The 21,435-nt window shown below is 41.0% G+C and overlaps 1 protein-coding gene across 2 annotated transcripts; it reads left to right on the top strand.

Moving 5' to 3' along the window:
* Positions 420-20,447, top strand: C7H5orf30 (chromosome 7 C5orf30 homolog). 2 transcript variants are annotated; one of them, XM_018049994.1, is made up of 3 exons: positions 420-592; positions 7,180-7,269; positions 17,728-20,447. In XM_018049994.1, the coding sequence occupies exon 3, from the start codon at positions 17,751-17,753 to the stop codon at positions 18,372-18,374; it is 624 nt and encodes a 207-aa protein (XP_017905483.1). In that variant the 5' UTR covers positions 420-592; positions 7,180-7,269; positions 17,728-17,750; the 3' UTR covers positions 18,375-20,447. The 2 variants fall into 2 exon arrangements, with proteins under 2 accessions (XP_017905483.1, XP_005683527.1); XM_005683470.3 differs by lacking the exon at positions 420-592 and adding an exon at positions 1,430-1,540.

Below are 21,435 nucleotides of genomic sequence, written 5' to 3'. Positions count from 1 at the left end.
GCGAGGGGGGAGCTCTTGCATCCTCGGGCCGGGTCTGGACGGGGCAGGGGGTGTGAGGACGCCCCCTCAGCCGCCCCCTCCCGCCCTCTGCCGCCCCCCTCCCCCTCTTAGACCCCCCAGCCGCCCCCCGCCCCCTTCTCAGCCTCCCCTCAGCCCCCCGTCCCCCTCAGCCGCCCCCCCGCCCCCTGAGCCCCCTGCCCCCTCTCAGACCCCCTCAACCGCCCCCTCAACCTCCCCTCAGACCCCGCATCCCTCGGCCGCGCCCCCACCCCGCCGCGAGCGCCTCAGCGCCTTTCTCGCCCGGGTCCGCCCTTCCTCAGGGCGTGTGAGCCGGGCGCGGGAGGCGGGCTCGGCGCTGACGGGGCTGCGCCTCTGCGGCCTGAGGGAGGAGGGCGGGAAGGCGGCGGCGGCGGCGGCGGGGAGGAGGCGGGGACTGCGCCGGGCGGCAGCTGGCGCCGAGCGCGCCGGGAGCGCGGAGAGGGCACCGGCAGGCTCGAACCGGCCGCCTCAGCGCCGCACCCCGCGCCTCTGCCGCCCGCCTCTCGACTCCGCGGCCCGAGGCACGACGGAGACCGCGGAGCTGGGGCCGCTGGTAGGTTGCGCGCGGCCGGCGCCTCCTCCTGCAGCCTTTTGTGTTGCGGCAAAGGGAGCGGTGGGGACGGGTGGGTGACGGGGCGGGGGACGGCGGGGGAGGCTGCCTCAGCCCGGGCTCCTCAGCGCCCGGCGGCGGCGCCGCCCCCTTCCTTCCGCCTCGCGCCCGGGGCCGGGCGCTGAGGAGCCCGGGGCCGGGCGGCCTCCGCGGTGGGCGCCGCCCTGGCCTCGGCGGTCAGGTCCCCTCCCCGCTCCCCGGCGCCCCGGAGCAGGGGCCTGGGGGCTGCTGTGCTGGGCGCGGGGCCCCGGCGGGGAGCCGGGAGCCCGCCGTTCCTGGGCCCCGGGGTGGGGTCGGCGCCGCGCGTGTGAGGAGGGCGCGACGGCGGCGTGCGCCCGGGTGCGCGCGGCGTGCGGCCGCCGGGGAGGTGCGAGGGGCGGTGGGCGCCCCCGCCATGCGGGCCCCGGGGGGGCGGCGGGCCCGCGGGCTCCGGGGAGAAGCGGCGCCCTTCCCGGGCCTGCTGCGCCTCTGGCCGCTCGCCCGGGCCGCGCGCCGGGTGCGACTGCCCGGGCCAGATAGCGCCTCGGGGCGAGCCGGGGCGGCCTTATCTCGCCTGCCCGCCTCGCCCGCTCGGCGGTCTGAGGGGGCGCGGGGTGGCCGGGGGCGCACGCGGCAAAAGGCGCTGGGCATTGCTGCCCTCGCCCCACCTGTCGCCTTTGGGCCCGGCGGGAAGCGGAGGGAAGGGCTTCCCGGGCGGGCGGCCGTCAGACCTTGAGGAGGCGGGCCCCATTGTGAAGCTGCCAAACTCTCTCTAGTGGTGGAATCTGCGCGTCTCTGCCAGAGAGGAGATGGGGAGCGCGGCAGGGACGAGGGCCGCCGGCCCGGCCCCGTGCAGGTGTTCCGCATCCTCAGGGTCTCGGTGCTGCTCCAGCCGCGCCGGTTGGCACCCGGGTAGGTTACCGATTGATTTCTGTAGAGCCGAGATGCTCGAGTTGTGTCTGTGGTCCGACTGGGGCGCTCAGGTAGAACTGGGGCTGGGAACTTTCTTATCATTCGAGGAAAGAGGAAGAATGCAGGCATTTTATCGTGTGCTTGCTACTCCTAGCCGAAAGAGCAGTTTCTTGCACAACGTGTCTGGACGTTTCTAGACTCTTCATTTTGCATTGTTTTTCTCAGATAGCCATACTGCAGTTTAGAGTTGTAAGTTGCCTTATTTATTTTTTTAACCCTGTGGAGCAGATTGGACGCTAGGGAAATAGAAATGACCTCTTCCCCAAGTTTATTTTCCCAGTCGTTTCAAAATACAGTATTGGTTATTATGGTGACGCTTTTTGGTACTTTCTTAATTCAAGATCGTAATTTATGCTTACGCAATTACACTTAATGAATATTTGACAGATTTCTCAGTGTTTTCATTATGTAACTGTATGCATTATAAACTTAATAAAATGACCAGGGCGAAATAAAAGGATTAACAAACCCAAAGACCTCTTGATTTGATGAGAACTGCTGTTTAGAATATGCTTCTGCCTGCGTTTTAGGTTATTTAAGTGTAAATGAGACAGTTTAGTAGTAACTCTTCCAGGGTGTAAGATAGAAGGTGTTTATTGACCTTATATAATGGTCAGTGATTTTGTTTACTTTTTGTGTATCATTTTGTATACTTTGGAGAGCTAGAGGGCACATTAACCCTTAAAAGTATTTAGTGTCGTGGGAGTAACACAACGTTACATACGGGATTTTTTTTTTTTTCTGATTTATATTCTCTGGGGGGAAATCAGCTTTTCCTCCAGAGAGAGCTCTGATTTTGTCAATTCCTATCAAAATAAGTTCTTGGTTTTAAGCTTTCATTTGGAACGTTAGGCAATCCCACAGTGTACACCTGTCCCAATTCAGTTATGTTTCCCAAAGGGGAAATTTCTTGTAAAGACTGCATGTAGACCTATAGTTCGGTTACTGTCAGTCATATTTGTAGTGAAACTGAATTCTAAAAGTAGAAGGATGATTTCACATAATGATAAAACACTGGTAATCTAGTTTTATTTTCTACTAGTAGAAATAAAATGAAAATGAATGCTGCTTTTTAAGGAATTTGCTATTAAAAGAACTGATATTAGAAAGAAACATATTTTTCTTTCTGAACCAATTATGGGTTGTCTATTTAGTTTGGTGTGGTTAATGATTTGTAAGGTCAAGGATGGTTTCAGAAAAGTCACACCCTACTTTAACAACTCTTCTTAAAAATAATTGATGATTTAGTTTTTATAAGTTGCAAATAGAAAAGAAAGATTATTTTAAAGTAACCTTTAAGATGAGCATATAGGTATAGCTAAGCATTTTACTTTTGTTGTGAGTGTTGTGCTTAGGCAGTTAAACCATTTTATTTCTGCTCAGTGTTTTGTTACTTGAGAGATGTTTTAGTCATCTTTTTTATTATTAATTTTTGAGACCATTGGTAGCAAAATATTTTCATTAGTTTGAATGGAATTTTTAAAAATTGCTTTTTTTTGGCAAGTCCTTGTTCATTATTGATCTCTCTTCACATAGCCACTCTGAGGAAACTGCCTGCTTCCATTTCTTTTTTTTTTTTTTTATTCCTTTCTGTTTTGGGAGCCAGAATTAGAACCAATGACTTCTGCTCTGCCAGTTTTCTTTGCCTAAAATTTATCTTGCTTTTCATAATGTAATCTTTAATGATTTGTGAGATTTATTTACCAAAATTCTTGAGGTCTGTATGTTGGCCTTGGTATTTACAACGTTATGATTTTTGGAAGTTACTCTTTGTTAAAATTTTTCATATTGCTATTTTGTTGATAGATCTATGGTGAAGTCGGAGATTTGTGGCTTTTCTGTGTGTAGGAATTTTGTGTGGCCTTGAAAATTTCCATTCGGAGCTTTTATATTTTTGGGAAAATCACTCCCTTCTTTAGGTTCACAATGCCATTCAAGTTTGTTGTTTCATGTATTAGATTTATATATTTCCATGTTTGTGTGTCCTCCCCTCTTGTCTCAGGCTTCACTTTTTATTCTTGCACCAGTACCTGTACAATGCTGGGACACAGTAAGACCCAAGAAATATTGTTGAATGAGTAAACGAATAGTTGAATGGCTGAGTGGATATACCCAAAGAAATACTCTTTGTAAGGAAAGCCACTGTGTGAGCAGAATGGTCTTTCTTTTGTAATTCATCGTTGTTCCATTGTTATATATTACTTTTGAGAAGGATAACAATATATAGTTACCAAACTGGGACACATTTGACAGATAAAGGGGAGTGCTATGAATAGTTATCCCAGGGTACTGGCTCTGAACTGAGACATATGGTCAACCCTACTTTTGAAGAACATGCTTCTTTTTTTCTTGTGATGTTATCTGTCACCTTGCCTGAGAAAATCTGACACACTTGTTAGTTAACTTTCTGTTTGTAGAAGCTTCATTTGCAGTCATATGATGGGTATCTTTTGCTTAGTCACCCTTGACCTAGAGACCTATGGGTAGCTCTTGGCCAGGCTTACTTTATCCTATTTTCATTGCTTACAGAATAATGTTTGTAGCAACTGCTTATAGCTTGAAGGTTTATATACTCTAACCTTTGCTCTGTTTACTTCTGTTCTTTTTTTATGCAGTATTTATTTCATCTTGTAAGAATTTCCCATGAGTTCATTTCCCTCTGTCTGTTTTTGAGAGAGGATCCATTGATACCTTCCCTAAACTTCATGTTCAAACCATTGGCCAAAATCAATTGCAAGTGTTGAGATTTATAGATTTTAAGGTATTCAAAAGTGTTGTTTTGGAGGTCTGTATTTTGGGGACCTTTGGATTATAGTTTTTTAGTTGTTTCTGATGGGAGATGATAGTAAAATCCTTATTAAATTTTCACTAGGTTCCTTTATAGGTAATCTCTTTTCTAATTAAAAAAAATTTTTTTTATTGGAGTGTAGTTGCTTATAGGCAATCTCTTAAAGAAGCTGTCTTCTTATACTAGTTTCTGACCTTGTTCTATTTTAGATTCTTTTCCTCTTTTTCATCATCTTTTTCATCCTCTTAGCACCTGTGCATAGATAGCATGCAGTTACACACCAAACAGTAAGCAGAGTCTGAAATGAGTAAAAAATGGAACAGAGTTCCTGCACCTTGGTTTTGCCCTCTGCTGCTCCCTTGGACTCTGTTTGTATTCTATTTTTAGCTTGGCACTGGCTTAATAGGGATAATCAGTTACTACACTTTGTTTACTATGAAATTACCAACCATTTCCTAGACTTCCACATCAGCTCTAGTGCAAGAGTTGGATAATTATTTTAAAACTCCTCTGCTTTCAAATCCAGAATTAAGTTTTAGGTTGGTTTTCCTTTTGGTGTTGAAAAAATATTGGAAAATATGTTTTTCCGAAACATTTGAAAGCTTGAAGAACCTATCACCAGAAATATGGTGCGCATTATATGAAAGCTTGAGATTTTAGACTGTTGTCTAAAACTATTTTTACTTAAAATTTAAACAGTTTTTGATTTTTCTAATGTACCTATTTCTGGGCTTTCAGTGAAGATTTCTAAAAGTCTAACTGAAATCTGTCTCACTTTGTGATAGATATAGGCCTGAAGGGGAGATACCTTTCTGTATGTGGCATCCAGCCACATAAATAGCAAATACTGACTGATAGATTTTTTCCTGCCTTGGAATTTTTGATTAAAAAAAATATCTTACAAGCTCTGAGGAGGAAGGGTTCACGATTCAGAATGGTTTTGTATAAGACTGTCCTCTATATGCTTTAGAATTCTAACATTTTTCATGTTGAAAATAACCCTAGAGTTAGTAATTAAAGTTACCTCCCTCTAACCATGTCACAAATGTGGCAATACAGGTTTTAAATAAAATAACCCTCCACATATTTAAAATAGGATTTCAGTTACAGAAATTAATGCACATTTTTCAGGAACACGAATATTGTGTAAAAAGCTACACACCTGGTCTTATCACTAAACAGAGCCATTATGTATATAAAGCGATGTCAGTGGGCTTTGGAGCCAGACAAATTGGGGTTTGAATTTTTACTTTAACTCCTAAATAGTATTACTTGATTAAATATTTTAAAAACAGGGGTAATATTTTCCTGGTGGGAGTACATAGTTGTTAAAGTGATATACATGGCATATGGTTTTGACTTGTAGAAAGTGCTAAAAAAAATTTTTTTTTAAGTTCTTACAATTTCTCTTCTCCATTAAAAATCTATTTACTTAAATAAGAAATCAGTTTGAATCTTGTAACATTAGGATGGGGGAGATTCTTTGGGGTAATTGTATTAAATAAAAAATTATCACTAGGTAACAATTTTTGTTACATTGTAATTCATTTTATGTTAAAACCAGAGACTTCATTTGTGAAGCAGACTTAGTTATCTAGGTTTCTTGGTTACCCAGTTTGAAAATAGTTTATGGCAAAAAATAAATGAAAGAGAAAGTGTCTGTAAATTAAAGAAGTTCCAAAGGTTGGTAACCATATTGTTTTCTGGAACTGATAGTTCTGGTAAATGCTTTTATTGATTTAGTAATAATCCATTTCCTTTGGGTCAAACTCTTCCCTGATGATAAGGAAAATAATAAAGTAACAAATGTTTTGGGGAACAAGTTGCACTGTTGCCACTTCCTCAGGCTTTGTGCACCTAAGTAGGTGAAATGAATCTCTTCAGCTGATTTGAGCCACCAGGCCTCCTAATGAGTTCAACACCACAAAAAGCCTAACAACCAAAGCAATTTTACAGGTGGAAGAAACTTCTGAGTTTTCTTGATCTCAAGAAATTAACCCAGTTAACTGGGGAGGTAGGAGATAAAGACAGATTTTCGTACACATTTCCTCCCCAGAGAAGAGGCGAAAGGCACAGAAACCATGTTAGAAACTTGTCAGCACTGTAATAACTCTCAAGAAGTGTTTTTCAGGTTGCTCTCTTTTAAAAGAGTGTTTTCCATGAGTCTTCCAATCATGTTCCTTGGAGCAGTCTTAGGGAGGATTGTTGCTGTTTTATGGCTAAAAGGAGTAGACACCAACAATTAATTGCATAATAATATCACACATTCCTAAGGGCTCTACTGCATACAAAACATGTTCACCTACCTCTCATTTCATCCACGTAACAACTTTATGAGGGAGGAAGGATGGGCTTGTCCTCATTTTAAAAATTGCTACTTATGCAAAGTCAAGGGGCAGAGTTCACAGTAAGGCAAGGCCTAGGAGCTTTTCTTTTGACTGGTCTCAGCATTATTTTTTCCCATGGTGTACTGTGCATCTGTTGAGCACGTGAATAGCAATTGGAACTCACTTTTAAACCCCTAATTTTTCTTGGCCCTTTATTTAACCTACTTAGCAGCTATTAGTCTCCAGGTAGAATTTAAGCAACAGAACACAGGGGAACAAGCATGGTACAATGTTTGAGGTTTAGCTGAACAAACTGGAAATTAATATTGTATTCTATGTAACTTGTACCTGGTATTGGTACCTCCTGCTGGTGTCATCCTGTTTTGCAGTTAGAATTGTTATAATTGCTTTATAAGTTGTGTTACATGTTAAATTAAAGGTTTATTTTTATATTTCATGTTTAGTATCTGGAGTAGAGCAGAAAAATTATTATGCCTGTGTTCCCTTGGGACTCACTGGAAATTGTACAGTGACATCTTCTGGGATTTAGGCTGGTGAGTTATATTTTGCTTTTTCTATTTCTTAACCAGTTGTATGAACATAATATTATACTGTGTTTTAAAGACTATATAAACCAGATGAATATGAAATGTCAGTATATTGTTATAAATGTATATACTATAGGTTTGAAATTTTTAGTGGTGAGAACTGAAATTATTACAAAATGCTAATGTTATATTTGAGATGTCTGACATTTCGATCAAGTAGATTTTCCTTTTTTTATTCTTATAAAGGAGGTTTCATAGAGTAACATTTTGAAATATAGTAGTTAAGAGGTAGTTGCTCTGATTTCAGGAAAGTTTTAAAAAATGTTAATCTCCAAAGAGTGGTGAAATAGCTTGCAGAAAGTTTGGTTGTGTATCATCATATGTAAAGAATGGCAACCAGGTGACTGGAAGGAATGTCATTTTCAGGTGCTTGTTTTGAAGTTCACTGCGAGCGTGACGTTCCTTTTATCACATCGTGAATTTAAACTGTTAAAGACAGGCAGTGCTGTTGTTGTCTTTCTTCAGCTGTCTTTTTCCAGTGTGTCTGTGTATCTGGACTGACATTGTTGTCCTTGTGGCTCCAAGTCCTTGAAGGGGACAAATTTTAATAATTTTAGCATTTAAAAAATTAGTGTGAGTTCATGCTTTGGTATGTTATTCTACTTGGTCAGTATCTTTGTAGGTCTTTGCTTTGAATCATGTAGAGTGTTTATAAGCTTTTGGAAAATCAGTTTCATAATAAGTCATTTCCAGATTAGCAGTTAATAGCAGAATGATTCAAAAGAAGGATAGGGAAAAACAAGCACCCTGTTTCATTTAATAGATACAACCTGTCAAATTTATGAAATGTATTTTAAGACATTGAAAAATGGAAGTATAACTAAAATTTTCAGAAGATTTTAAGGAAAAGAGAAAAATGTTGAGGCAAAGAGCAAGAGGTTTGAGAACTATAAGTAGAAAGTACTTTTAGAGATTATTGAATAAAAATGATGTGACTGGGTCATTAACTCATTCCCCTGAAGTAAAGCACAAACAAGGAGCAATGAATAGAAGCTACAGAAATGTGTGTGTGTGTGTGTGTGATATCTCTGCCTCTTTCCATACAGTATACATATATGTGTACATATGTATGTATGCATAGTTATAGATGTACTTATATAGATAAATGGGGCTTCCTTGGTGGCCCAGATGGTAAATAATCTGCCTACAATGTGGGAAATCCAAGTTCAGTTTCTGGGTTGGAAAGATCCCCTGGAGAAGGAACTGACAACCCACTCCAGTATGCTTGCCCAGAGAATCCCATGGACAGAGGAGCCTGGTGGGCTAGAGTCCATGACTGAGCCATACCCGCCCTGCCTCCCCCCACATATATGTAGGTAAAAAGACATACTAACAGAGCTGCCAGAGGGGAAATGAACCAACCAGAGAGATAGTAAGTTACCTGTCATTGAAGATGTTCATAGATTGAACAATTGAGTGCAGAAGACCTGGGTTGAGAAGATCCCCTGGAGAAGGAAATGGCAACCCACTCCAGTATCCTTGCCTGGAGAATCCCATGGACAGAGGAGGCTTGTGGGTTCATGGGGTTACAAAGAGTCAGGCACGACTGAGCAACTAACACTTCACTTCTCTTCACTAAAAAAGATTCCTTCAGATTCTGGGATTATATGGTATCAGAAAGAATTTTTTTTTCTTAGCTCTGTTGTACAGCATATGGGATTATAGTTCCCTGTCCAGGGATTAAACCCTGACCCTTTGCATTGGAAGCAAGGAGTCTTAACCACTGGATTTCCAGAGAAGTCCCCAGAACTATTTTAAAGAATTTTAAAATTTGGAGGTCCATCAAAACTTTGGTGGTGGTGGTGGTGTTCAGTCACTCAGTCATGTCTAACTTTTTGCGACCCCATGAACTGCAGCATACCAGGCTTCCCTGTCCTTCACCATCTCCTAGAGCTTGTTCAAACTCATGTCCATTGAGTTGGTGATACCATACAACCATCTCATCCTCTGTCGACCCCTTCTCCTCCCACCTTCAATCTTTTCCAGCATCAGGGACTTTTCCAGTGAGTCAGCTCTTCGCATCAGGTCGCCAAAGTATTGGAGCTTCAGCTTCAGCATCAGTCCTTCCAATGACTATTCAAGGTTGATTTCCTTTAGGATGGACTGGTTGGATCTCCTTGCAGTCCAAGAGACTCTCGAGAGTCTTCTCCAGCACCACAGTTCAAAAGCATTAATTCTTTGGTGCTCAGCCTTCTTTAATGGTCTAACTCTCATATCCATCCATGACTGCTGGAAAAACCATAGCTTTCACTGTAGGGACCTTTGCCGGCCAAGTAATGTCTCTGCTTTGGTGTGACAGGCTTTTTTTTAAACTCAAGTTTATTGAAGTCTGATGTTCTTACTCATCCCTTTAAGGGGTGTAGTTTGGTGATGTTGACAAGTGTATCCATTGTGCAGTGTCAATGCATATGATATTTTCATCCCCTAGATTCACTTGTGCCCCTTTGCAGTCAGCTCTTGGCAGCCATCGATTGATTGCTGTCCCAATAGTGTTACCTTTTCCAGAATGTCATATAAATGGAATCACACAGTGCGTAAGGTTTTCTGTTTCTTTCACTTAGTGTAATCCTGGTTTGCTCCTTTTCATTGCTGAGTGATATTCCATTTTATGCATGGGCCATAGTCTCTTTATCCATTACCCTGTTGATGGATGTTTGGGTTGCTTTCAATTTTTTTGTGTGTGTATGTGTGGGGTTATGAATGAAACATAAACATTCATGTTCAGGTCTTTGTATGAACATATATTTTCACTTTTCTTAGATAAATACCTACAAGTAAGATGGGTGGATTGTTTTATAGCATTTATTTAACTTTATAGGAAATTGTCAAACTGTGTTCCAAAGTGGCTGTACCTGACAGAGGCATCTAAGAGTCTGAAATAACTACAGCAAAGTGTGTGCAGATGAAGAAAGCCAGTTCTAATTCAGTGCAGATTTATTTCTATTTTATATCCAGTTTTAACAAGTTTGGTTAGCAGATTTTTTTTTTTTTTTAGCATGCATTGGATTAGAAACAGGAAATTAGAAGGCCTTAGGGATAGGTTGTTAGCAGTTGGAAGCAGCCAAAAATGATATTCACTAATGTGACTGTAATTACTGATTAGGAAAAAGAAAGCAGGAACTTATAGGAGTGAAATTCTTCTCTCAGATAAGTTCTATCTGACAAGTTCCCAAACATGTCTGCATATCAGAATCACGTGAGGGATCTTGTAAAAATTTCGGAGCCCAGGCTATATCCCAGATGATTTACATCACAGATCTGGGGTGGAACACAGACATCAGTGTTTATTGATACTCCTTGGGTGTGTCGCTGTGTAGACACGTTTGGGAACCATGAGCTAGAGGCAAAGTATGATAGCTTTGAAGGAGCCGCAGGCTCGGAGCTGGGACATCTGGGCCTGCACTCCTGGCTCTGGGCAGGTCCCTGCTTAACAGCTTACATGTCCTCTTCTCTGTAATCAGAAGTTCCACATAGGTGAACTCCTAGATGATTCTGGCACTAAAACTAGATGATTCTAGATACCACTGGACTGATACTAGTCATGCTTAGGAAGGACTCTATTTCCCAAGGAATGATTCTATTCTGAGTGGTTCATTTCAAGTACCTCTTGAAAAGGATTTTCAGTTCAGTTCAGTTGCTCAGTCATGTCTGACTTTTTGTGACCCCATGGACTGCAGCACGCAAGACCTCCCTGTTCATCACCAACTCCCAGAGCCTACTCACTCTCATGTGCATCGAGTCGGTGATGCCATCCAATCATCTCATCCTCTGTCGTCCTCTTCTCCCGCCTTCAATCTTTCCCAGCATCAGGGTCTTTTCCAATGAGTCAGTTCTTCGCATCAGGTAGCCAACGTATTGGAGCTTCAGTAACAGCATCAGTCCTTCCAGTGAATATTCAGGAATGATTTCCTTTTTTTATTCACATGGTATTTTTGTTCTGTATATTTAAACCGTTATGTTACACCTGTTTTGTCTTAAATAGTGTTGCTAAAAAACAGTTCAAGCATATTGGAGCAGTTTCTTGATTATTGAGGATGACTTTTTTTTGATAAGCCTGATTTTATAACACTCCTGGAATGTAGTACTTCTCAAAAACGAATTCTTCCTATAGTAGTTGTGAAACTTACCAGCTCTTTTCAGAGCTAGTCTAAGGAGCTGAGGCATCTCAGTTATATTTTCAAAATGTTGTTCCTGGTGCCAAATGTATAGGAAGCTTGGTGTCTTGGAGGGTGTTCAGAACTGAGTAGTTGCCATGCAGTCACGGTCTTTGAATGGGCTGCTCTCAATGCACCAAGTTTTCCTACATGTGTGTCATGGTTTGGACCTTTGTTTAAGTTTCAGCTATACTTCACAAATGCATGCTGTACCCAGTGTTTTCAAAATGTACACTGTGTACATTTTCCTAGTAAATAAAGTGTTTCCTTGTCTGCCTGACTAACTGGAAGTCTCTCAGTCATGTCCGACTCTTTGTAACCCCATGGATAGTCCATGGAATTCTCGAGGCCAGAATCCTGGAGTGGGTAGGCTTTCCTTTCTCCAGGGGAATCTTGCCAACCCAGGGACTGAACCCAGGTCTCCTTCATTACAGGTGGATTCTTTCCTGGCTGAGCCACTAGAGAAGCCCAAGAATACTGGAGTGGGTAGCCTATCCCTTCTCCAGGGGATCTGCCCGACCCAGGAATTGAGCCGGAGTTGCCTGCATTGCAGGCGGATTGTTTAGCAACTGAGCTATCAGGGAAGCCTCATTTCCTTGTTTAGCATTGTCTAGTTTTGAATCTCATATATTTCATTATTTTAAATTAATTTATAATTTTATTGAAGGATAATTGCTTTAAAGAATTTTGTTGTTTTCTGTCAGACCTCAACATGCATCAGTCATATTTCAAAGAAATGGAGTGGGGCCTTTGAACATTGCCGGGTCTTCTGTATGCTGTATAAATATACTTCAGTGCCTCTGTTACTGACTGGATTGTGAGGGAATTTGCTACTGAAGACCTTAGGTGTCATTTTAAAAATTTTTTGTTGTTCCTGTTGTTTATGAAACTCGGTTTTAAAAGTATTGTTCAACTACATGTTGACTTTTTTATGCTTACTGCATTTTCTGTTCGACTCTATTCCACAGAATATTGCTGCTTCTGGTATCATAACAGCACTTTCTGTTTTCTGTTTGCAGTTTTTGTTTTTGCTTTAAACTACATATGAAGGGCATTAATGGAAGCTGTTAAGGGTCTCTGTTGTTGTTCTCTGATTTGTAGTGCTCTGCGGTTCCAAAGTTAGCCTTGGGTCTGGTTTCTGGGTTCACATGTATTCTTACTGATGCAGTGGGTATCGTGCCTGGTCCACACCCCTGCAGTATTTACAGAGAGTGCTTTGTGATTGTTTATCTTGGCAGTATGTTTTTTGGATACAAGGTTCATCTTAGAATATAAAACAGAATGCTTTGTCATGAATCTTGTTAATAACAACAAACCCGTAAGCAGAGCTTTCATTGCCGTTTATGAAGAATGTTCTGCTAACATGGATTATGTCTCATGTAGTCAGGGTAGTTGAGTTTCCTGATGACTGCCTTTTAAGAAGAAATTTTGCAGTGAAAATTATTGTAAATTCCTGTACGCTGACTTGGAGGCCTTTCACTCTTCACTGTCCTTTGTGTCATCCCTGTGGTTTTTTATAATTGGGGTACTTCTACCTCTTCAGATGGGACGGTACCTGCACTGCTTCTGCCCATTGAACAGATAATTAACCATTGATTGTGTAACGGCTCTCACAATCTTGCTCCAGTATTTAAGTCTCGTCAGGAAATTCTCAGCAGTTTGATAACATAAAAAGTTTTGTTTCTGGTCACATTGAAGGATGAAAGGTTATGCTGCATAGTCAGCATTCTCCCCAGCTAAAAATGAAATGTTTACTTGCTAATTGACTAGCCTCTACATCGCTTTCTTAGTGCCACACAGTAGATCGTCTTTAGAAGGACAACATGTAAGTAAAAAGGATTTTTTTAAAAAAAATCTAAGCAGTTTGCAGGGTCTTGGTTGTACCATTTATGCTCCTACATAAATGTCAAAATCTGAAGATGTTCTTGTATATAAGACAGTATGCTGCATAGATCATGAAACCACCTCAAAGAGCTGTTAGTTGTGAGAATACTCAGTTGTTCAGAGGAGAAGTATTGATGTTTTACAACTAAAGAGTTCAGTTTTCCAGCTCTTAGAATTGTCATCAGAGGTTCAGCAGGTAGCAGCTATTACGCATGTAATATTTAAAAGGAGCACTTTCGTGTTTCAGTATGGCAACCCTCTCATTCAGAAGTTTTACACAGAGTATTGATCCTTGTTGTTGTTCAGTCGCTCAGTCGTGTCTGACTCTGCGACTGCATGGACTGCAGCACGCCAGTCTTCCCTGTCCATCACCAACTCCCGGAGCTTGCTCAGACTCATGTCCATTGAGTCAGTGATGCCATCCAACCATCTCATCCTCTCATCCCCTTCTCCTCCTGCCTTCAGTCTTTCTCAGCTCTTTTCCAATGAGTCAGCTCTTTGCATCAGGTGGGCACAGTATTAGAGTTTCAGCTTCAGCATCAGTCCTTCCAATGAATATTCAGGACTGACTTCCTTTAGGATGGATTGGTTGGATCTCCTTGCAGTCCAAAGGACTCTCAAGAGTCTTCTCCAACACCACAGTTCAAAAGCATCAATTCTTCGGTGATCAGCCTTCTTTATGGTCCAACTCTCACATCCATACATGACTACTGGAAAAAACATAGCTTTGGCTAAACGGACCTTTGTTGGCAGAGTAATGTCTCTGCTTTTTAATACGCTGTCTAGGTTGGTCATAGCTTTTCTTCCAAGGAGTAAGTGTCTTGTAATTTTATGGCTGCAGTCACCATCTGCAGTGATTTTGAAGCCCCCCAAAATAAAATCAGTCATTGTTTCCACTGTTTCCCCATCGATTTGCCATAAAGTGATGAGACCAGATGCCATGATTGTAGTTTTTTTAATGTTGAGTTTTAAGCCAGCTGTTTCACTCTCCTCTTTCAACTTCATCAAGAGGCTCTTTAGTTCCTCTTTGCTCTCTGTCATGAGGGTGGTGTCATCTGCATATTTGATCCTTAGTTACTAGGTTAGATATTTTTCTAAGAGGATGTTGTTGTTGTTGTTTAGTCACTAAGTCACGTCCAACTCCTTTGTGACCCCGTGGACTGTAATCTGCCAGGCTCCTCTGTCCATGGCATTTCCCAGGCAAGAATACTGGAATGGGTTGTCATTCCCTTTTCCAGGGGATCTTACCAATCCAGGGATCAAACCCAGGTTGCCTGCATTGGAAGGTGTGTTCTTTACCACTGGGCTGCCAGGGAAGCCCAAAAAGATAATAGAAATGCATTTTTTTTTAAACTTTTTAGTTAAGTAGTGTTTTCTACAGGGGGTGTGTTGTTTAAAAAGTCTAGTAGGCTTTCTTACATATGGTAGGTTAGAGTATAGTAGGCTGCTTGGTTGAAATTTCCAGAGTTCTTAAACCACATCTTCTATTTGACAGTCTAGGTTAAATCATTGTCTATCAGGTTAGATGTCTGAAGATCCTGTTGGATAGTTTTACCCAAGCCAAGTGATATTTTTTATGGTGTTTTGGCTGATGGGGACTTAACCAGTCATAGGTACTCACCTAAAAGTAGTGTCTGTTTTTTGTCACATCAAATTTTGACCTTTATACTTTGCCTCACTCACTTTCTTCACTTTTCTAATTTCCTAGGTATTGATTTTTCAAGCTCATGTATACTTTCTGACTTTTTCTCTCAAACCTTTGTTATCTTGCCATTCATTATCCTCACCCTCTAGAGACTCTAAGAGATCCCTCTTGGTCTTCCTTGATGCAGCTGCTGCTGCTGGTGCTAAGTCCCTTCAGTCATGTCTAGCTCTGTGCCACCCCATAGACAGCAGCCCACCAGGCTACCCCGTCCCTGGGATTCTCCAGGCAAGAACACTGGAGTGGGTTGCCAGTGCCTTCTCCAATGCATGAAAGTGAAAAGTGAAAGTGAAGTCGCTCAGTCGTGTCCGACTTTTCGAGACCCCATAGACTGCAGCCCACCAGGCTCCACCATCCATGGGATTTTCCAGGCAAGAGTACTGGAGTGGGGTGCCATCGCATTCTCCACCTTGATACAGCAGGATTGACTTAATGAGGGAGCAAACTTGTGATGACTGCGTTGCTGAGAGAAACCTGCGCTCACTCTTCTTGACTGTGATTTTGTGCATTGTCAGCTGGCTTAGCAGTGTTTACACTAAGGGGCTAATAAGATGACTTCCAGCTTCTTAGTCTCTTTTTGAATTATCCTCTAGTTCGGAATGGGTGGAGTGTGAAATCATGGATTTTAGAAAGTTTATAAAGTACCAGATGGGGATGTGGTAAGGTGACTTGTGGAAATGCATGGGCTGTCATGGACTGCCAGGCACGGAAGAACCTGGAGCAGTGTGTCGCTCAGTGTGGACTGATTGCTTGAGTGTCACCACCTGGGCGCCTCTCCTAGGGTGGGGTGCCTGGTCTCCATCTCCTCCATAGCCCTGATTATTTAAGTCTCACTGAACCCTCCTCTCCTCTTTCAGAATGACTTCTTGCCTGTAACTGCCTGTCCAGTTAAGTATATTGGAGGCCTTGCATCTGTCTTCTTGTGCTCTTTCTGGACTGCAAAATTAGTGAGAAAGGAAAGATTAATTTGTCATTTGGCATAGAGTAAACATTTGTTTGTTCAGCATACTATCTGATGAGGCTTCGTATGGTTCTCTAAAGTTTATTAGATGAGAAGTCTTTAGGTTTTTGCATACATATCAAAGCAGGTGGCAGTCATCTCCTATTGCCATCCCCTCAGTAGAGAAATAAATGATATGATTAAATATAAATTTATTTTTACACCATTAAAATAGAATAAAGCCAATTACTTTAAATCTAGAAGTGTTAAGAGGAACTAAGATAATTTGGTTAAATTAAAATTGAAAATAGTCTAAGATTTAGAGTAAAAAGTAAGTAAGCAAAATTATATGGATCCCCTTTGGTGTTTGCTTTATCCCAGGAATCATTGTTAATATTAGTTTTCAGTTTTACCTGAAATGTGTGGCCCATAATGAGACTAGGATGGCATCTGGTAATTCTTCATAATCTTGATTTATTTATTTTCTAATGGAGGAAAAAGGAAACACAGCATGTAAATGAAGGGATAAGGTTGGGGTTTGTTTTTTTTTTTTTTAGCTTTCTAATTGCTTGGATTTTAAACCAAATTTTAGAAAATGATTCAATTAAGAAAAGGTTATTTGTTTTACAAAGGGATTTGTGAGAATTACTTAATATAATAGCTTTTTTCAGTAAATATTTAATCTTAAAATCACATTATTTTTTGACATTATTAATTGATATCAATTTAATTAGTGATCTGAGACTTTTAAAACTTCTGTCTACTTCTGATTGAAGATCAAGAAGAAATAGTTTATCAGAAGTGACATTGTCAATTTCCTTTTGTATTTTATTTTTCAAAATTTGATTTAATTATGAGTTTCTAGGAAGCTGGTCATTGTTTGCGATACTTTTTGTTGCTGAGACTTTCCAAATTATGTAACATGATCATTGCAATGAATAATATTAATATTTATTGTGACTTGTTCTGCCATTTACTAAACTGTTCCAAAGTTCAGTGTCTTAGGTGTTGCAGAATAAAATAGCTGTCAAATCTATGGTATATCTTATGACTAAATAATCAACTAACATCTGATTTTTATGTATAATATTAAAAAATGGCCTGATTTATTGGATTTAGGATTAACTTTTAAACTACAAAATGATTTTCCTTAAATAATTGGAGATATGGAAGAAGGAACATTGATAAGATGTGGGAACCTTCCTTTAAGACTCCACCATACCTTGAAAAACTTTTTTTAGGTCTAAGTTGGATTCTTTGGAGAAATTGATCAACTTTTATCATTTACTGTATGACCCTTAAAACACAGCTGAGAAGTTAAATGTTAACTTTCATGTCAGGAATATTTTGTGGCTTCTTGAGAAATTGTGCATGATCATTTTTATTTGCTTCGTTTGGGATCCATATTTAATTTGCTGAATAATCACATCAAGGAATAAACTGGTTAAATGGAGCACTGCATTTAGAGAAGTATTTGTTGCTTTCTCTTTGCTTCTCCATGAGATGATGTTAACCTGCCTTTGAGTTCTTGAAGGCAAAGAAGTAGCAGTCATTTCATGCCTGCTGTGGAATGTTTAACAGACATACATAAAAATCGGCCAGTTGTACATTGGCTGTTTTTCAGGCCCATGTCATTTCAAGCTCCCGGAGCCTTCTAAAACGATCCGGCTTGGCCCGAGGTTCTGGGTGTTATACTCTTCTAATCTGAGTCTGTCTGCTTTCAGGAGTGTGCAGACGGGTGCCTAAAATGGAAGTCGATGTTAATGGCGAGTCCAGAAGTGCCCTGACCACCCTGCCCTTGCCCGTTGCGGAGGCCAGCTCCCCGGGCAAGGCGGAGGCGGAGAAGCCCCGCTGCTCCAGCACGCCGTGCTCGCCCATGCGCCGGACTGTGTCAGGCTACCAGATCCTCCACATGGACTCGAACTATTTGGTCGGCTTCACGACTGGTGAGGAGCTCCTGAAGTTAGCCCAGAAGTGCACAGGAGCTGAGGAGAGCAAGGGAGAAGCCGTGCCTTCCCTGCGCTCCAAACAGCTGGATGTGGGACTTGCTCGTTCCTCTCGTTTGTACAAAACCAGAAGTAGGTACTACCAGCCCTATGAGATTCCAGCTGTCAACGGCAGGAGGCGGAGGCGGATGCCCAGCTCAGGAGACAAGTGCACTAAATCTTTACCGTACGAACCTTATAAAGCCCTCCATGGGCCTCTGCCTCTTTGTCTTCTTAAAGGTAAGAGGGCTCACTCCAAATCTCTGGACTACCTCAATCTAGATAAAATGAACATCAAGGAGCCAGCTGACACAGAAGTGCTACAGTACCAGCTTCAACACCTAACCCTCAGAGGGGACCGTGTGTTTGCTAGGAATAATACATGAGGGACTTGTAAGAGAGTGTAAACCAGTTTAGGTCAGCCTACACTTGGCTAGAAAATTCCACTGTTGTACTCTGTACAGGACTCTTTACATTATAGATGGTTAAATCAGCTAAGTGTTCCTGAAACATACGAATTGTCTGGATCAAAATTTGAATACAGGAATGGAATCACAGGTACTTGAGGGGAGATCATTCTAGAGTATGCAACTGCAAGGAAAAGAGAAGGTTGACCATTAGTTTGTATAGCTTTTTAGCTAGGGGGGAAAAAAGGCTTTGGTACAGTAATATCATATTTAAAATTCTGATACTCAAATTGGAAATGTTATCTGCTTGGTTCTTGCTGACTTGGTATGATTCATTAGAAATTTATATCTTAAGTACTCAAGTACTTCTTTAATCTCTGTATTTTACTATAAAATATATGTAATGATTTGTTTTATGAAATTTAGAACTTGAACATTGCTAAATTGGACCACTTTTTATTTTTAAATATTGAGTTTAAATATTTTATAACTGGTTTTGCACTGAAAAAATTAACATTTCAGATTGACAAGAGAATAATCTTTCTTCACTTGCCTCAGTAATATTATTGAGCAATGAATTTTTTATTTCCGCATGGAAAGTTATTGATCTCTATGGCTGTAAAATATTTCTTTATAGCGTTATTAAAGTGTGTCTTAATAAAATTAAATTTGGGATACAAAGTATTTATTTTACCGCGGGTTGGGGGAAGCTTTACTGGAAAGTTTCCAATATGAAGTTTTCATAAGTTGAAAAAGTTTCTTTAGTGCTTATTTTCTAATTTGAAATTCATCTGGAACTTTAAAATGGAAAGGATTCTTTAAATTGTGGATTATAGGCAAATACTGTTTGCATCTGAATGTTCTGTAAGTGAATGGAACTCTAATAGAGAAACTCATGATTTCTACTATCGAATGCTTAAACTAAGTATGAAGTGATACCATTCAGCATGTCATCAGATCATTCCAGTTTTAGTTCTGTGCAGCACAGGCACTCATTGAAATTCTAGTTTCTAGGATTAGTGCAGGAGCCTAAAGTGCTTCTACAGTTTTAATGGGTTAATCCTGGATTACTTAACAATTTATGTCAATTGCACTGGTTTAATTTGTTGCTAAAGAAATAATGCCCTGGCTTTAGTAACAAATACAGCTCAACTATTCTTGAATATATTTTGAAAAAACATGTATGTAACTTACCTTTTGTAAAAGTTTCTATTGATATTTCTTTTTTTCTTTTTTGACTCTTGAAGGTGCAATTTATTACTGAATTGGCATTTCTGGCAGCATAGACCTGCTTATTTTAAATTTTATTTTGGGGGCTGTCGGTTTCTAAGGTGTTAGTTAAATGAGCGGGTCATTTCTGGTGCAGTTGTGACTTTTCTTTAACCAGAATGAATGACAAGACTCTATATAGGGCAGAATAAGTATTAGAAAACCCTAGGAACTCTTAATCAACATTTATTAAACTTCCACTGAGGCAGATCATGTGAAAGAACCTTGGGGAAGTTGGCCCATATCTTACAGAGTTGTTCAGATTTCTTGGTGGGCTGGAAATTTTCAGCTGTTGTACATTTTAAAGTAAATTGCACCTTTGTAACATATTGTATCAACGGATGATCACTAAGATTAACTGTATCTATACAGTCATTAGTTTGACAAGAAATAGAATCCTGTCAGATGCCAAAGAGTTGGGATTTTTACGTTTAATGATTAAACACCATTATTTATTGATGATTTACCCTGTGGAAATGTATTATTTCTAACTATGAAATAAAAGGGTGATGTAAACACACATTGTGGTGTTGTGCTTTAATGAGATCCACTTTGATCAACAAGCCAGTTTACTTTTCAAGGATTCGCTGAAGCACTTATTTTTAATTCCATTTTTGTTAAAGAAAATATAATAATTTTGCCTTTGGTGCTCATTCACATTTCAAGGTAAAGGATGTATTCATGGCAATGAGGTATGTTCAGTCACACAGCTATGTGACTGAGGTCAGTCTCTGTCCATGCACCTACATAATTTCTTAAGCTAAATAAAAATATATAGCAGTTTGTTTTGTTTTGTTTCTACTTAAAAACAGGTGTGAAGCTCTGTGACAAAAATGAAAGGGGTTAAAGTTTGAGATGTGATATATTTACTATTATCTGATTAAGTACATATATTTAATTTAAAGTTTGGTGTCCTGGAAAGAGTTTCAAAACTTAGGGTCAGTGGTTTTCACACTGTATTTGCAGAGCACCCTCACTGGCTCAGTCTTGCTTTCCCTGTACTTGAGTGCATGTGCTCCTGTGGTAGGTAATGCTATCCGATCAAGAAAAAAGGTTTGGCTAGATCTTTTTAAGCTGGAAAGAAAAAGAACCCAAAATCCCATTTTCCTTTAGCCTTTTAACATGACTTCTGTTTTTAAATTGTTCTTTTCCTCCTTTTTCGCTGTTCTGTACTAAACAGAGCATACTTTTGGCCATCATACATCTACTGACATTATCTTAAAATACACTGCAGTGTCACATAACTTTGTTTTTTTTTTCATAATTTTTTTTTTTTTTAGCAAAAATATCATTCTTAGAGGCTCAGCTGATGCACTGAAGCAGTAATAAGTTTCAGCCTTGCATCAGTCCCAGGTGAGCTCCTTTTGCTCCTCGACTTCCATCTGGCTGCCTTTGTACCTCTGGTTCCAGGGCTTCCAGAGTCAGCAGTCGAGGAAGAGAAGACCGTGGGGATGGACTGAAATGTAAACCTGTTCAGAGCCCCACATCTTCCTGACTCGGGCTCAGCCAGGCTATGGTTGAGACCCACCGAGGTCTGTCCATTGCCCCTTATGCCCTTCGATGCCCACACGTGGCTCACTGTGTCTTTTCCCTCCGTGAAGTGAAGTGAAGTGAAATGAAGTCGCTCAGTCGTGTCCGACTCTTTGCGACCCCATGGACTGTAGCCTATCAGGCTCCTCTGTCCATGGGATTTTCCAGGCAAGAGTGCTGGAGTGGATTGCCATTTCCATCTCCAGGGGACTTTCCCTCCCTGAGATGTCTGTTTAAATGA

Source organism: Capra hircus, chromosome 7 (genome assembly GCF_001704415.2).
Source record: "Capra hircus breed San Clemente chromosome 7, ASM170441v1, whole genome shotgun sequence".
In the NCBI taxonomy this organism is placed as follows: Eukaryota; Metazoa; Chordata; class Mammalia; order Artiodactyla; family Bovidae; genus Capra; species Capra hircus.
The sequence above is the reverse complement of the archived record's forward strand: the minus strand, read 5'-3'. Positions and strand labels throughout refer to the sequence as shown.

What these genes read in the sequence shown, in the direction of transcription:
- C7H5orf30 (XM_018049994.1), top strand. Translation starts at nt 17,751, where the DNA reads ATGGAAGTCGATGTTAATGGCGAGTCCAGAAGTGCCCTGACCACCCTG.